Source organism: Nannobrachium achirus (assembly GCF_963921795.1).
Source record: "Nannobrachium achirus genome assembly, chromosome: 24".
Lineage (NCBI taxonomy): Eukaryota > Metazoa > Chordata > Actinopteri > Myctophiformes > Myctophidae > Nannobrachium > Nannobrachium achirus.
This window is the reverse complement of record NC_137831.1, coordinates 41,650,909-41,667,690: the sequence shown is the minus strand read 5'-3', so window position 1 is coordinate 41,667,690 and position 16,782 is coordinate 41,650,909. Positions and strand designations below refer to the sequence as shown.

At 43.4% G+C, this 16,782-nt stretch overlaps 1 protein-coding gene across 1 annotated transcript in view; it reads right to left on the bottom strand.

Annotated features, from left to right (window-relative positions):
- LOC308280309 (striated muscle preferentially expressed protein kinase-like) overlaps positions 1-16,782 on the bottom strand; it is a gene marked incomplete at both ends in the record, with an annotated part of 163,613 nt that overhangs the window by 12,851 nt on the left and 133,980 nt on the right. Inside the window, 7 exons of the mRNA XM_080720571.1 lie at positions 699-1,085; positions 2,343-2,507; positions 4,954-5,076; positions 11,071-11,238; positions 11,744-14,783; positions 15,238-15,303; positions 16,082-16,124. Of these exons, the coding sequence (XP_080576697.1) occupies positions 699-1,085; positions 2,343-2,507; positions 4,954-5,076; positions 11,071-11,238; positions 11,744-14,783; positions 15,238-15,303; positions 16,082-16,124 (3,992 nt within the window). The remainder of the gene's footprint in view (positions 1-698; positions 1,086-2,342; positions 2,508-4,953; positions 5,077-11,070; positions 11,239-11,743; positions 14,784-15,237; positions 15,304-16,081; positions 16,125-16,782) is intronic.

Genomic DNA, 16,782 nt, shown 5'->3' with positions numbered 1-16,782 from the left:
GTCTGGTCGAAGAGAGAGAGGGGATGGGCTAAACCAGGCTGCAGCACACACAGTGAAGGGGAACGTAATGGCCGCTCGTGGAGCCAGTGGCAGAGCCAGCCGATGACGTCATCACGTTTCTGACGTGATCCGATTGCACAACATCTCTTAAAGAGACAGAGCACGACCTGCGACTGTATTTTTCAAAAAATTATGATTAATTTCATAAATTACGGCGAAGTACGGGAATAGACGATTGGCTGATGGGACCCAGTAGGAAGTCCGCGGGAATAAAAAAAAAAAAAAAGAAAACTAACTGAAACGGTATTGTGTTTACAAAACCAACTAAAATAAACTAAAATTAGAGAAAATCTCCTTAGTTTTCGTCTTTTGTCTTTTGTGGAAATACAAAATTAAAAACACCAGTTGGTGCCACTCTCCACAATATGATGTTTTGTTGATTTTCTTTATTAGACAATACTTTTTCCGAGGCTTTTTTAATCTCACCCCTGACAAATACCCCATATTACGTGAAAGACTAAAACTAACACTAAAACGAATAAAAACTAAACTAAAACTAAGCATTTTCAAAAAAATAAAAACGAAACGAAACTAGCAACCTCACTTTAAAAACGAATTAAAACTAAACTGTAATTGAAAACAAAACCTCAAATCGAATAAAAACAAAAACTAATGGAAAAATCCAAAACTATTACAACCTTGGTTTGAGCTGCCGCCGGCGTGAGCGTCCTGAGCTGCCGCCGGCGTCGCGGGGGTGGAGGATGCCGAGGACGGAGGGGTGGGTGCGGTTGTCGCCGTTTGGGACGAAGGGAGGGTGGCAGTCGGAGGTGCAGGGGAGGGAGCAGGGGGTTCTTTGGGGGAAGAGGCAGAGGACCAGGAGACGACGGTGACGGATTTGGTGGAGACGTGGGTCTGGACCGGTTTGACTTTGAGCGGAGGAATGGTCATGGACGAGGTGACCAGCGGCGGGGTCGGGACTGTCTGTACGACGGCCACTGGAGGTGTTGGGACCGTCTGTACGACGGCCACGGGAGGGTTAGGGACCGTCTGGACAACGGCCACTGGAGGTGAGGAGGCCCCTTCCACTGCAAATAACAAACAAGGTTAAATAACACAAACACAGGGAGAAGTTCTTTGAATATCTTTGACCCGATCTTTGACCCAACTTCTAAATCCTTCCTCTAAATCAGCGGTTCTCAAACTTCTTTCATGTCAAGGACCCCCAAAATTACATTTATTTGGCCGCAGACCCCCATCTCAAAATATGTTGTTCCAGGGACCCCCCAGAAGCAGAGATTTGAGTTAGAAAAGTTTGCTTTGAAAAATATATATTGAAAAATGTGCACGCATTTTCACGATTTTTCAAAAATAGCAGATCTACAAGCTCACAGCGTGGCACTCGGTGCCGCGATGTGAGCTTGTATATCTGCTATTTTTCAATAGTTAAAGCATTAAATAATTCTAGGCCTAAATGGGTTAAATAACACAATCACAGGGAGAGGTTGTGTGTAATATGAAATAAAAGTCACACTATCATGTTCAAAATCCACTTTTGAAACTGTGTGATGTTGCTCATCTGCTACCTAGTTATCGTTATTTAAAGGGATATTTCACTTTCACAAACACTTTTGGTAATTTCATCGTCTACTCAGGCTTTTATGAACACCCTGAACAGTTTTTAATTTGCTTGATTCAATATTTAGATATTTTATGTAAATGTTATCATGCCCTCCTCCTGCAGGACGCCTCCCCATACACACCCATTGTTGTAACTTCAAACTCCATTTTAACCATGATAGATTCATTAAAAACACCCATTATTTTTTCTGTTGACTCATACTACCCTCCTAATACGTGAGCAGGCCGTGTTTCTTTTTTTTCATGTATTTAAAAAAAAATGTATATTGTATAATTATTTTCCCATTTTCCCAAAGAATTATTAAAAATAAAAATAAAATGGTATCGAAAAAACACGGCCTGCTCACAAATTAGGAGGGTAGTATGAGTCACCAGAAAGAATAATGGGTGTTTTTGATGAATCTATCATGGTTAAAATTTGAATTTACGATGTGCGTATGGGGAGAAGCCCCGGAGGAGGGCCTGGTAACATTTACATCAAATATCTAAATAATGAATCAAGCTAATTAAAAACTGTCCAGGGTGTTCATAAAACCTCATTAGACAATACAATGACCAAAAGTTTTTTTGAAAGTGAAATATCCCTTTAAGTTTGAATAAAATGTTTATTTCATAGTTTTCACATAACTCTAATAGTACAATTATGTACTTTACATGTCTGTACAATATGCTGTCTCTTGGTGGATGTATACAGTATATGATACCTGTTGGGTTTAAGCTGACTTTAGGAGACAGGTTGCTGTAAGGTCCCTGTCCAGCCTTGTTGACGCAAGCCACTCGGAACCTAAAGGTGCCCCCTTGTGGCAGGTCTGTGACGTTGTAGTAGCAGTCTACCACTCCAGTGGCCACGATCAGCCAGGTCACATCTCCTGTTGAGAGGAGATATGGGAGAGAAATATGAGTACACTTTTGAGGTAGTTTTACTTTTCTTTACTACTTTATGGTAGATAAATGGGGAATTTTCAACATGAATGGCAATTTATTCGCTGCAGTTCTCACATTAAAACCTAGAGGGCAGTGTTGTGAAACAGATGGAACAGAGCTACCAGCTATGACTGGAATGTGGTGAGAGGGGCAATTTGAGACACAACATCTAAAAACTAAAACAATCTGCCTTAAAAACCTAATAAATATTGGAACTATTTACTCTTGAACACAAACTGTACAGTCATTCTACCTCACCATATCATGAAATGTGTTTGAAGATGGTTCATTGTGCGTAATAACAGTATTCTCATGTTGCACTGAACCATCGATCTCTGTGTAATTGAATTTGGATTAGAAAACAATGAATGACTTTGTAATAAGCAAATAAGTACTGTACAATAATCTGTCCTTCTGAGCTTTCTAGTGTTACTAGTTTTGATGAACATACTTTTATTTTAGCAAATAGTATATCGTTGTTGTCAGGTGGAAACCTCGTATCTCCATGTTTCAAATGTGTACGTTCTTTCGCAAACTAAAGCCCTGCTTCATCATACGAGGCCGTCGCACAAAAGTAGTGAAAACAGCAGATCTACAAGCACACAACGCCTCGCGGTGCGATGCGTTGTGTGCTTGTAGATCGGCTGTTTTCACTAGTTTAAATCATTTTTAAAATTAAAAATTAAAAATGAACGGTTTTGGACATACAAGGTTTCCACCCGACAACGACCATATAGTCTGTGTCAGGCAGAAACCTTGCAACTCCATTCATCAATGAATTGCCTATTTTATACTTTGACGTATGACTTTGTTGCACAAAAGAAGGGAAAAATAGCTGTGATGAAATTACTTCTGTCAGAGCGATTTTATCGCACAACCACCTGGTGACAATTACAAATGTCATGCCCTGCTATACAACCTATCTGCCATTTGTAATTTGATATCTATACTGACAAATCCTCTAATCTCTAAATGTTCCGAGCTAATCTTCACTACTTCCAATCAATCAGAGATATTGATTTCGTTTTTTTCTTCTTTTTATTTATTTTTTAACAGACTACACTGAATAAAGCCACCGAAGCACTCGTTCTTTGGATATCACACACTTCTGTGTAGGACGTTGCTGAATTAATTCTAAACGTTGAAATGTCATGGAACATAATCAAGGTAAACTTCCAAAGTTTAAAAGAACATACACAATTTGATATATACTTACCACCCACGTTTTACACCCTGTACTACCCCTTGAGCAACAACAGAGATCAGAGCCCTAACGCTAGGCTAGGCCGGAGCCACTATGCTACACAAGGGCCTTTTCCACCGGCAAAGAACCGGTTCTGGTTCTTTCTCCCGCCTATGGGATGAACCAGAGGTGAGCTTTTCCACCGAGAACCGGAGTTGGTTTTCCGAACCGTAAAAGTTGGTTCCGAACAGGGAACCACAAAATCCTTGGTTCCTCTGGTTCAATCATGGTTCAATCTGGTGGAAACGCAAGCCGGTTCCCAAGAACGAACCAAGGTTCCCAAGAAAGTTGAACCGGCACCGGTTCTGGTTCTTCCTCTCGCCTATGGGATGAACCAGAGGTGTGCTTTTCCACTGAGAACCGGAGTTTGTTCCGAACCGTAAAAGTTGGTTCAGAACTGGAACCACAAAATCCTTGGTTTTTGTGGTTTCCAGAGCCAAATCCTTAGCTCTGGTTCAATCTGGTGGAAACGCAAGCCGGTTTGCAAGAACGAACCAAGGTTCCAAGAAAGTTGAACCAGCACTGGTTCTGGAACCGGTTCTTTGCCGGTGGAAAAGGCCCCACAGTGTCACAGGCAGGGTTCCCACACATCTTTACCAATTAATTTCCAAAACTTTTCCAGAATATTTAACCCGATTTCCAGGACTATATAACAATAATTCAGCTCAATAACGAGTCGCTTACTCCTATGCGCAATGCCCAAAGACAGGTAGTGTATGCCAGTGGGTCTCAACCTTTTCAGGCCGTGACCCCCGAAATAATCATGTTTTAACTGGAGACCCGGCACCCTGATGAGCACTAAGAGTTGACGAATTTTGTATAACACTGTTCTATTGTGAAAATAGCAGATCTACATGCTCACAACGCCTCGCAACGCGAGGCGTTGTGAGCATGTAGATTGGCTATTTTCACAATGTCTGCCTCTAATATTTGACAATTTGGCCCAAGTTTAATTTGTCATTTCTAGGTATTAACAAAATCAATAACCAAAGACAATGCATAGCTATTTTTTCCAGGACCTTCCAGGACCATTGATAAATTCCAAAACTTTTCCAGTACTGGAAAAATTATTTTCTAATTTAAAAATATTTCCAGGAATGTCATGACCGTGGGAACCCTGCACAGTATACTGGTTGATGACAACTCACCCTCTGTCCTCCTCTCCAGGGCGTATGTGCACGGTGCCTTGGTGTCCGCAGGCTTCCAGAGCACCAGGGCGGTGTTGTTGTATGTCTGGGGAATCTCAGGGGTTCCTGGACGTTTAGGGACACCTTGGAGAGAGAGAGAGCGATATATGGGGATGGGATGGGTGGAAGGAGGGCATATGAGGTGAGAAGTGAGGGAAACAAATTAACCACTTGAACCCTATATACTTTGTTGCTTGCTGTATCTATACTAGGCCACAGGGCTGACCTTGATTAGTCGACTAATCGATCGAAATGGGTCTTAGTCGACTAACAATCTCTTAGTCGAATAATGTATTTTCTTTCTTTTTTTCTGCATGATTCAACTGAGAGATTGTCCTAATTTGTTTGGGAACAATAGGGGAAACATAGGATATATATCACGATTTGTATCCTATTAATCTAATACACACCTTTCATGTACACGTGCTTTTCTGTGCAACAGTAGGCCTATAGATGATTTATTCTTTAGAACCTAGCCTACCTACATCACACTAGTGATGATTTTTTTTTGCAATTGCCAATATTCGGCCAATTAGATTTGACTATTGATTGATTGATTGATTGAAGACTTTATTAGAAGTTTGCATAGGAAAAGTTTCATGACGGTACTGTTCACTGGTACAAGGTCTACTAAAAGGAGATCCTAGAAAAGACTCAGGCTTATTTCCATAGGAAACCACTGAAGTATCTCATATAACATTGAGATACTATATAAATTGAGATTGAGATACTATATAAATCTTTAGTCAGGGACAGCCCTACTAGGCCGTAGGCCCCCGATGCTTTTTCTTCTCTATACCAAATCTCTACAATCTTTACAAGCGCACAACTTGTGTGAGCTTGTAGAATGTTCTTTTTTTGATGAATGTTTGCCTCATAACAGGGACGCTAGGGATCATGTGGTTAAAGTCTGGTGGCAATTCACTGTGTTTAAACAATACTGTAACTCCTGCTTGTGATGCATAGCTGTATTCAACGAGTGAACGTATCAACGTAATGCACATTGTAAAAAGCTTTTGATAAAATCACTATATAAATGCACTTTACGAGGTAGAACAGAATGCCTCGTAATAAGGGGAAATGTGTTCCGTCTGCTGCAGAAGAACAGGATATTACAATAGATCATAATGATAGAAAAGGACAGATGATAATTGCGACCGTAGGTCGCATTTGGCACATTGTGTCCGTAAACGGACATTAGCCTGACACTGTGGTTCCCCTGACACATCAATGTCTTGGCCATCTGGCCAGTGTTGCACAGAGTCAAAGTGATGTCACAGTGATGTGGACATCAGGGTTGTCGATATATAGGCATAAAAGGGAAAGAGTCACGGTGATGTCACAGTGATGTGGACATCACGCTCTGACATCACTGTGATTTCATGGTAACCAAATCCCTTTTATTTCCATATATGGAGATCCCCCTTTTATGCCCATATATGGAGATCCCTGTGATGCCAGGGGAACAAAATCACCTTTATGCGCAATTGCCCATATATGGAGATCCCTGATATCCCTGATGACAATATTAAGCCATATCTGTGAATGCCAATATATAATCACTGTGATGCCAGGGAAACCAAAATCCCTTTGGCCAGATGGCCAAGACATGGCGCGACCCGAGGTCGCTTGTCACCCTGAGGCGTCTTACTGGTAATAATCCAGATTCATCCTCAAGCATAAATGTCACCTCATCTGTGCATTCCCTCAGTAATCCTGCACCAGATTCACATCAACTTGAATTCACGCAGGGGGAAAGAACCATTACTGTACATACGTACAGTACTTCAGACAGACAGATTCAAGCGGTCAAATAGCTCTGAGCGAAATAATACATAATTCACCACCCTTAAAAGACTGTCAATAAACAAGATGTTACAGGAGCAACTGCCTATTAATGTGAGAACCAACGAGAAGCCTTAACTGCTAAAGAAAATGTAATACATATCGTCGTGTCGGGTGGAAACCTTGTATGTCCAAAAACGTTTGTTTTGTATTCATAATTTTTTTAAATGATTTAAACTAGTGAGAACAGCCGATCTACAAGCACACAACGCCTCGCACTGCGAGGCATTGTGTGCTTGTAGATCAGCTGTTTTCACTACTTTTGTGCGATGGCCTTGTATAATGAAGCAGTGCTTTACTTTGCAAAATAATTCACAAATTTGAAACTTGGAGATACGAGGTTTCTGCCCGACAGTGACGATATATTATTCATCACCTACAAATGAATTCTGATGACATGATGTTCATTTTAAGAGAGGGCGATACAAAACACAAGCCATAGCGATGTTTTCTCCGTTATGCCAAATCAAACCTGACACGAACATCATCGGCGCCTGATTGTACGTGTGCTGAATGAAGGTGGCTTGCTGTGGTTAACAAGTGGGCCAGGGCCTTGAAGGGGTAACGATCTGCTGGATTCACTGTCAGAATATCAAGCAGGCAGCAAACAGCGCCGGTGCCCCAGATTAATAACTCCCCGCGGCTCGTATCCCCTTCAACCCCAAGGTCAAACACAACACCTGACGTCAGGGGTGTCGCACCAAATTCTGGAGGATTCACTGCACAATTATTTTGTGCTTTAAAGGACAACTTTGTTTTTTTACAACAAGGGTTCATATTTTAGATTGTAATTAGAGAAATGAAAAAGTGAGTGTTAAAATGTTTTCATTTGTTTCATTCATTTTTTACAACAAGGGTTCATATTTTAGATTGTAATTAGAGAAATGAAAAAGTGAGTGTTAAAATGTTTTCATTTGTTTTATTGCGTTTACCATGCTAAAATGTGGGGCATGCGTACACATGGGGGCATGCGTAGAAGTGGCTAAATATGTATTTTTAGACACAATAAGCCAGCAGTTTCTTTATTGCTATTTACAGTAACACTACTAGCCTCCATAAGTCACATCCAACCATGAAAGGTTGCATTGTATCTTGGGAATGACATATTTAGCCACTTGTACGCATGCCCCCAACCACTGAAATAAGAATCTCTAAAACAATAGAAAGCAGTAAATGAAAACATTTTAACACTCATCTTTTATATTCTTTAATTACAATCTAAAATATGAACCCTTGTTGTAAAAAACTAAAGTTGTCCTTTAACTATTGAAAAATAGGGTCCCATCCTAATTTACAGTACACTTTAAGACAGAATAAGACATAATAAAGCCATAATAAGAAATAATGTGTCGGTAATTAGAACTAATATGTTTTATTAGACAGAAACAAAGACTAGCATAGCAGAAAGAGCAAATGCATTCTCTGGCACCGGCACCTGCCGACCGGCAGTTCGACCGTCAGTCGTGCAGCATCGCTGGCGATAGGACCGGCGGCCGCCGCACGGAACTGTAGGTATAGGACCGGCATCACTGGTAACTGTCGTGGCAGCCACCACCGCACGGACCGGCAGTTTACCGCGACGGGACCTGCCGGTGCCAGAGAATGTATCTGCTCTTTCTGCTATTCTGTCTTTGTTTCTGTCTAATAAAACATATTTGTTCTAATTACCAACACATTATTTCTTATTATGGCTTTATTATCTTATTCTGTCTTAAAGTGTACTGTAAATTAGGATGGGACCAAAAATAGCTCACAGCATGGCACCGAGTGCATTTTGAGCAAGTCTTTGAATATTTCAAATGCTTCTAAGGTTTTTGAAAAACCTATGTTTCTATATACTACTTAAAAGAAATGAAGGGAACAAAAGGTTCCCTTAATTCTTTGAGCTTTCTTTGAGCAGTACTACAGTATACTATAATCAAATAAATTCAAATAAATTAAGGGAACATTTTGTTGCCTTTATTTCTTTGAGCAGTTATATGTCAGTGGTGCTCAAATGTTTTCATGTCAAGGACCCCCAAAAGGATATGTATTTGACCACGGACCCCACCGCAAAAGTCTTGAGTTCAGGCCGCTGTGCGGCCTTCACCGCCATGTTGCGGCAGTGTGGTGTGTGTAATGGCCAAATATGGGTAGTTCTTTTTTTGAGAAAAAAAAAAGTTTTTTGAAAAAAAAAAAAGTTTTTTGAGAAAAAAATGTTTTGGAAAAATAAAAAACGTGTGCGCGCACGCACACACACACACACACACACACACAAACACACACACACACACACACACACGCACACACACACACCCCTCTGTTGTAATTCGATACTCTACTCTGCTCAGCTCCTCTCCCCCCTCCCTCCCCCCCCTCCCTCTGTAACTTGATACTCTGATGATCATTTTGACGTTTCAGCACTGGCCAGAATGGTCAGAATACTCTGTCAGGACTGGCTGCTCTGCGTGAGGCGAGATTTTGTTAAATTGAAATAAATGCGGTTCAAAGAGTGGCATGTTTAAAATGTGGACAGTGGGAAATTTTCACGTTTGTTCGACGTGGTGGCTATGTTTGTGAGAGGTGTTGTGAGAATATGTAGCTAAACATTCTGGTTTAGGTTTGCCTCCAATTGCTCCTATATAGGTATTGGATTAAGGCCCCTCCACCTTGGGCCCTGGTAACTCAGTCCCACTTTTCTCCCCCTTGTGTGACGCCCCTGAAAGGCGGTGTTCGCCGCTGGAGCCTTGAAATTCACCTTGCTCTTCTGCCTGGTAATAATCTAATCCAGGGGTCTTCAACGTTTTCAGGCCAAGGACCCCTTAGCTGAGAGAGAGATGAAGCAGGGACCCCCTCCACCTTTTCATAGATTATAGTTTCAGTGTTTGACAGCTCGATCATCAGTGTTTTTTGTATTCATGTCAATTTGTGTTTTCAGATATTTAACCACTTGAACCGTCAAAACTTGACCTTTCACTCTGTGCTTAGTCTGCTCTTTTTCCTCTACACCAAAGCTCTTTGCCAAAAATAGCTGCGAGGCGTTGTGAGCTTGTAGATCTGCTGTTTTTGGCTAAAGCTATCAGAATCTGGTTAAGAATCTGGCTTTTTCTTCCTATCACACAAAGATTTGGAGGACCCCCTGTAGTAACTCTGAGGACCCCCTAGGGGTCCCGGACCCCCTGTTGAAGACCCCTGATCTAATCTGTTCTAATCTATTTTTTTGCTGTTGTTTGTACAGGGCAATGCACCAGAGATCACTCAAGTCACAACAGCATACTTGCAGCCATTCAATCAATGCGGGAACAGCCATTAGACACAGACATTAATATTCATATTGACGGCATTAACAGTCATATTATACACACTCTAATTTAAATTCAATTAGGTGAAATCCTCAATGATACGTCACATTATGAAGACAAATATTTCCTTCAAAAGGCAATGAGTATTTGCTCATTTGGTACCGACTAATCTCTCAAGACAGATTTGTACTGACTGGCTCCACGTACCGTAGACTCATTAATCTTTGAATTCATGAAGGAATGAGCTTTGTCTCAATTTAACACAAAGACAAAGCAGAGACTGTGCCCACTTTGCGAAATGGTAGCAGAAATTTGAAATGTAAAATGGAATTTAAAACCCATTTAGGCCTAGAATTATTGAATGCTTTAACCAGTGAAAAATAGCAGATATCCAAGCTCACAGCGCGGCACCGAGTGCCGCGCTGCGAGCTTGTAGATCTGCTATTTTTTGAAAAAGTCGTGAAAATGTGTGCAAATCTTTGAATATATGTATTTTCAAATCGAACGTTTGTAACTCAAATTTTGTTTATGGGTGGTCCCTGGAACTAAATATTTTGAGATGGGGGTCCATGGCCAAATGAATATAATTTTGGGGGTCCTTCACATGAAAAGGTTTGAGAACCACTGACATAGTAGTCTCTCAAGAACAGACTAACTGAGCTCCATTTAAGTGAAAAGGACCTTTTCTTTGACGATGGCTGGCCAGGTTGCTGACACACAGGTTTTTCCAAAAAATCTTAGAAGGATTCAAAAGACACTTAAATCGGGTCAAAATTCAAATTTTCGCGATTTTTCAAAAATAGCAGATCTACAAGCTCGCAGCGCGGCACTCGGTGCCGCGCTGTGAGCTTGTATATCTGCTGTTTTTCAATAGTTAAAGCATAAAATAATGATACAATAATGTTCTAAATGGGTTAACAATCTTTGTTACACCCGGTGACAAGCTACTTACAAGCTAGGGACAACGTGCAGGAGCTGTTGATGGTGCCTAGTGCGTTGACGGCCACACACTCGTATAGCCCAGCATCCAGCCGACTTGTTCTCATGATCATAAGAAGCTGCCTGCCATCTGGATGGGAGATCAGGTTCATTCTGGCCTCCACTTCCAGTGGTTTCTTATCTGGAAAACATAACATCAGGCCACAATGAATGTTGAAGCATAATTAAAAATCAAACCTCGGTTCGAATTGAAGCGGTGAATTTTTTATTCTATGTGTTCTAGAGCTATATGAAATCTGTGTTCTAGATCTATACATTGTGTTCTAGATCTATACTTTCTATGTGCTTTAGTTCTATATTTTTATGAATTCTGAATGAACGAATGATTTTGTCTGGAGGGCCAAATTGTCATGTGAAGCTTGACCAATCCTCAGTTCTGCATGCACGGGACATGTACGGGACAGACAAAGCCACTCCTTGGGAATCTATGGGAATCCTCAAAAAAACATGTACGGGACAGACAAAGCCACTCCTTGGAAGTGGCTTTATAAAGGTATCTATCTATCTATCTATTTCAAGAATACAATTAAGGATTTTGTGTATTTGTTTTCTCCCTGCAGTGGTTCCATTGTATCTGAACAAAAATAACTGCTAGATTTGGGGATGTAAATAAACTCTTATCATACCTTTCAGCCATGAAATTTGTGGATGCGGACTGCCGGCTGGGAGACAGCTGAGGGTGACGGGATCTCCTTCCAATAAGACGTGATCTCTCAGCTTGATGTGGAACACGGGAGGGAAATCCGACGAAGAGCGGCCGAACTGTTGGCTTTCTGAGGCTTTGGCGTCGTCTTCTTTGGGGACGGACGAAGGCGGATCCGTTCGGGAGGGGGTTTTGTCTCTCTTGCTCCTGCCCAAGCCCCACCTGTCCCAGCGCGATCGCCTGTCACCCTCTGCAGCCTGGGAGACCTTTTCGGTGCTGGCAGTGGACTCGATCGACTCCTTCGAGGCGCCGGCGTCCGTCTGTTTGGCCAGCTGGTTCTCGGGAATGCCCATTCCTTTGAGTCCACGTCCCTCCGACTGGGAATGACGATGACGGGTGAACAGAGGGGTTCGTTTCCCCTCCGATTTTGCTTCTGTTTCGGTTGTTCTCTCCTCAGACTGACTCCGGAGTTTTGTGGATATTCCCGCCACCTTGTTCTCAAACTTCTGCCGCATTGCCAGGACTGGAGAGTCGCTCACCTTCTTCTCCCTCTCCCTTTGTTCTGGATCTTTCTGTATGCCCTCTTCAGCACTCTTCTTAGCCTCTTTCTCCTTCCTCTCTTCTGACTGGGTCCTTATTTTGGCAGAGATGCCTGCTACTTTGGACTCAAACTTTCGCCGCATGGCAAAAACAGACGACTCTTCCATTTTTCGTTGTTCTTTCTCATCCGAGTGCCCCTGTGCCACTGCACCGTCCAGCTCTTTCGTATCCAGGGACTTGCTTCGACCAATGGCCCAAGTGACTCTTCGCTTGCCGGGAGAAGCTTCGCTCGATCCCTTCTGAGGCTTGTCCTCCTTTACCTCCTTTACTTTCTCTTCTTTTGGTTTCTCGGCTTTTTTGTCAACTGAAGACGACCTCTTGGTCCTCAGAGAGAATCGTCCGATCCGCCCCAACCCCGACTCCTTCTCCTCTTGCCTAAGATCTTGTACAGATTTGGATTTCTCTTGAAGTCCTCTGGTTACCATCTCAAGAGGAGATCCCAGTGGCCCCGGTCGGTAAACCTCCTCGCCACCCTCACCGGCCTTCCGGCTTAGCACGGGCGATTTCTCCTCCGATTTGTTTCCTGTCAGTCTCCGCAGGCCACGGGTCAAAGAGGACTCCCGTTTCTTAAACTTCGCTTCAAAGACCTCCTCTGACTCGATGTCTTTGATGTCGGATCGGATAACAGGTTGATGAGGGGTGGTGGGACGCTCAGAGGCAGAGGATGTGGATGCAACACTCCCAGGGCGGTCAGAATTGGCCACCTTGGCATAAACAGCAGGATGTTCAGGTAATGACGTGGCACTGCCGGATTTGGGTAGTGAAGTGGCACTGCCGGATTTGGGTAGTGAAGTGGCACTGTCGGATTTGGGTAATGAAGTGGTACTGCCGGATTTGGGTAATGAAGTGGTACTGCCAGATTTGGGTAATGAAGTGGCACTGCCGGGTTTGGGTAATGAAGTGGTACTGCCAGATTTGGGTAATGAAGTGGCACTGCCGGGTTTGGTTTTCTCAAGCGTGGCTGTGGTGGTAACAGGAGTCGTTGGGGAGTGGTTTTGGTCAGACTTTACAGGCGGCATCACAATGCTCTGAATAACACTTGCGTATGCAGATGATGGTTTGCTTGGTGGAGGCGCATCTCTGGGAGAATGCTGGTCTTTTTCTACTTCTTCTTGATTAGTATTTATTTCCTCCTTTTCCTCTGCCTGTTTTTCATCATCATGTTCCTCTATGACAATCGTCGGAGCTCGTGAATAGTAAGTAGCCGATTTTGGCTTATTTGCCATTTTTGAGCTGTCCTTTGTTGATAACGGCATCTCTCTCTCGTCTCTTTTCGCGTCATTCTCTTCACTAATCTCCATCTCTTCCAGTTGATTGTCTTTCTGCTCAAACCGTTGGTCCGCTGTTCCCCGGGAGGGAAGAACGAAGGAATTGCGGTCTGTGGGCGAGGCGGGCATTGATTCGACCGTGGTTTGCTCTGTTAGCGCTGACATTGATGTGGCTTCTTGGAGCTTCGTCCCTTCCATGCTGCCCTGATGGCTTGCCGATGGGATCTCCAATGGGGCTCCGAACCTTCTGTGTAGGGGCATGGGCTCGGAATCCCCTTGACTGAAGGAGGCACTCTTTTTGAAAACCTTGGTCTTTGGCGTATCGTCTGCAGTTTCAGAAGCAGCTCTGGTGAGAGACGGTGGACCCACTCTGGACCTCCTCAAATTCCGATCGAGGGACCCCGTGTTCCTCTCGTCGTCCATGCCCAGGGTTTCAAACAAGGGGCCTCGCAGACCACTCATCTTCTTGTCGGCGCTTCCTCCCCGGAGTAGCCGCTGTCTCATGAGCTCCAGTTTCAGAGCGTAGTCCTCCTGGCTCAACTTGACCCCGCCTGGGCTTGGGCTGCGATTCGGCAGCTCCATGGAAACGGCCTTTTTCAGGCTGTTTTTGCTCGCCTCCGAGTCCTTGTTGGCGTCGCCCTCTTCGGCATCGTCGACGTGTAGAAGCAGGGCCGAATCGGCAGAGCTGCCCCTCCTCATGGTTGCCCTCCTGGCTTTTGTCCCTGAGTCCTCGTCCGATTCCACGCTGGCTCCTTTTTTAAGGGGAACTCGTTTAGTCGTCGCGGCTTTCTCCTCGTCGTCGACGCGCATCTCTTCCTCCGTCATCGTCTCATTGGTCCCTCCCCTTCCCCCCGCGTCCTCTCGGTCCCCTTTTTCACTTGTTCCTTCGATGGCCCCGTTTGACCGCCCGAAGGCATCTTCGTCCCCAGGGATCTCGTTGAGGGACACCCTCGAGCCAGAGAAGACCATGGACAACGGCATGGGAATGAAAGGCAGCTCGTCCACGTCTTCGTCCGAGTCCGAGGACGAGGAGGGCGGCGGAGAGCCTTCTTTCAGGTGCCGCGCCACGGCGATGGAGATGTGGTTGGTCGAGTCATTAAGGAGCTCTGGAATGGTCCTCAGTACCATCTTGGATTTGTAGCTGATGAGGGAGCGCTGTCGTCAGAAAAGACAGGTTAGGACATGATAAGAGGGAGGTTTACAATTTACAATTTAGGCATTTAGCAGATGCTTTTAATCCAAAGCGACTTACAATAAGAAGGTAATACATCAATTTAATAAGCAAGATAATATGTCAGTACATCAACAACAATATAGGCATAGGAATATCAATCTAGAAAAACAATAGGTAGACCACGCACCTAATCAGTAAAAAACGTTTCTAAAACCTAAAAATGCTATCTAGCTTCATGTGTGGTCATTGAGGGAAGGGGAGTGTTACAGTAGTGCTATGGGTTTAGGTGGAGTCTGTTTTGGCTGTGGCTGCCCCCCTGTAGTAATTCTGAGGACCACCTTGGGGGTCCCACACCTAAAGTGTAGACGTATTGAATCTGAGTCCTTTCATGACAACATTAATACGTTGCTACCTTTGCGATTGAAAATGCCATACCTGCCACCGTCTTCTGGACAGAACTTGCTTCAGCATCGCCGTGCTGATGCTCTTGTTTGCTGACGACTGCAACATACAAAAGAAGTGGTGCGTTCACATAACAAGACCCGGGTACTAATAGAGAACTTAAAGGGGTCATGACATCTTCATGTTTCATGGCCTCAATTACACCCAAAGATCCCACCCAATGTGAAGTGAGCGGTGGTCGTGCTTGCATAACGTCTTCAGACTAGGATTTGAGTCTAGGATGTACAGGCTATGCTACACACACACATTTTACTATGGCAAAACGCTGAGGAAAAAGGCTACAGACACACGCACATCCACTCTATGGAGCGGTTTACCACCGCTCAAAGAAATTTACATTCAACATTCAGTGTTTTTCTTTTCTGTAATCTGTAGTTTTTGGAATATAGGCTCAGAAAAGTGGATTAATTTTCCTCTGGACTAACACATCATCATCCAGGGGAGGAGGTGGTTCTAGGTGAGGGTGAACCCAACAACTGAACTGGTAAATGGTAAGATACAAACTTAGTGGAAAGTAACATCAAAGGCGATACACCCTCCCCTACAACCACATCCTCCCCTGGATGATGATGCGTACATCCAGAGGAAAATGAACTCACTTTTCTGAGCCTTATTATTCAAAAAACTACAGATTACAGAAAAAAGCATGAAAAAAAGCAGAAAAAACATGAAAAAAAGACACAAATGGTCATGACCCCTTTAAACTCTACAACCATTTTCCCAAATCAATAAAAATAACAATTTCAAAATCCTTGGCCTAACATCACAATATATGGAGAGCTTGTACATAAGACACATTTCTCAAAACATAGCTTACCTTGAACCAAGGATGGCGAAGGCACTCAACTGCACTGGGCCTCCTGGGAGATGGCAAACATAAAATTAAGATCTACCTCCATTAGGTACCACTTAGGCTGCGCTAAAATTGAGATTGTTCTTAAATGGCATGCAACCGTTTGTGAAAATGGCCCTGTGTCAGAGCGGTGAAACTAAACCTCAGGGGTGTCGCACCAAATTCCGGGCCCTGGGTACAAGGATTCACTGCGGGCCCCCCATGAATGGTCTTCATAACCCATTTAGACTGGGAACACATTGTAACGCATTATTTTGTGATTTAACTATTGAAAAATAGCAGATATACAAGCTCACAGTGCGGCACCGAGTGCCACGCTGCGAGCTTGTAGATCTGCTATTTTTGAAAAATCGTGAATATTTCAAATCCTTCTAAGGTTTTCTGAAAAACCTATGTTTCTATGTCAGTGGTGCTCAAACCTTTTCATGTGAAGGACCCCCAAAATGATATGTATTTGGCCACGGATCTCAATATATTTAGTTCCGGGGACCCCCCAGAGTCCCAGACGCGAAATTTGAGTTACAAATGTTCGCTTAAAAAAATCCATATACTGGTATTCGAAGTTTGCACACATTTTCACGACTTTTCAAAAATAGCAGATGTACAAGCTCGCAGCACGGCACTCGGAGCCGTGCTGTGAGCTTGTATATCTGCTATTTTCCAAT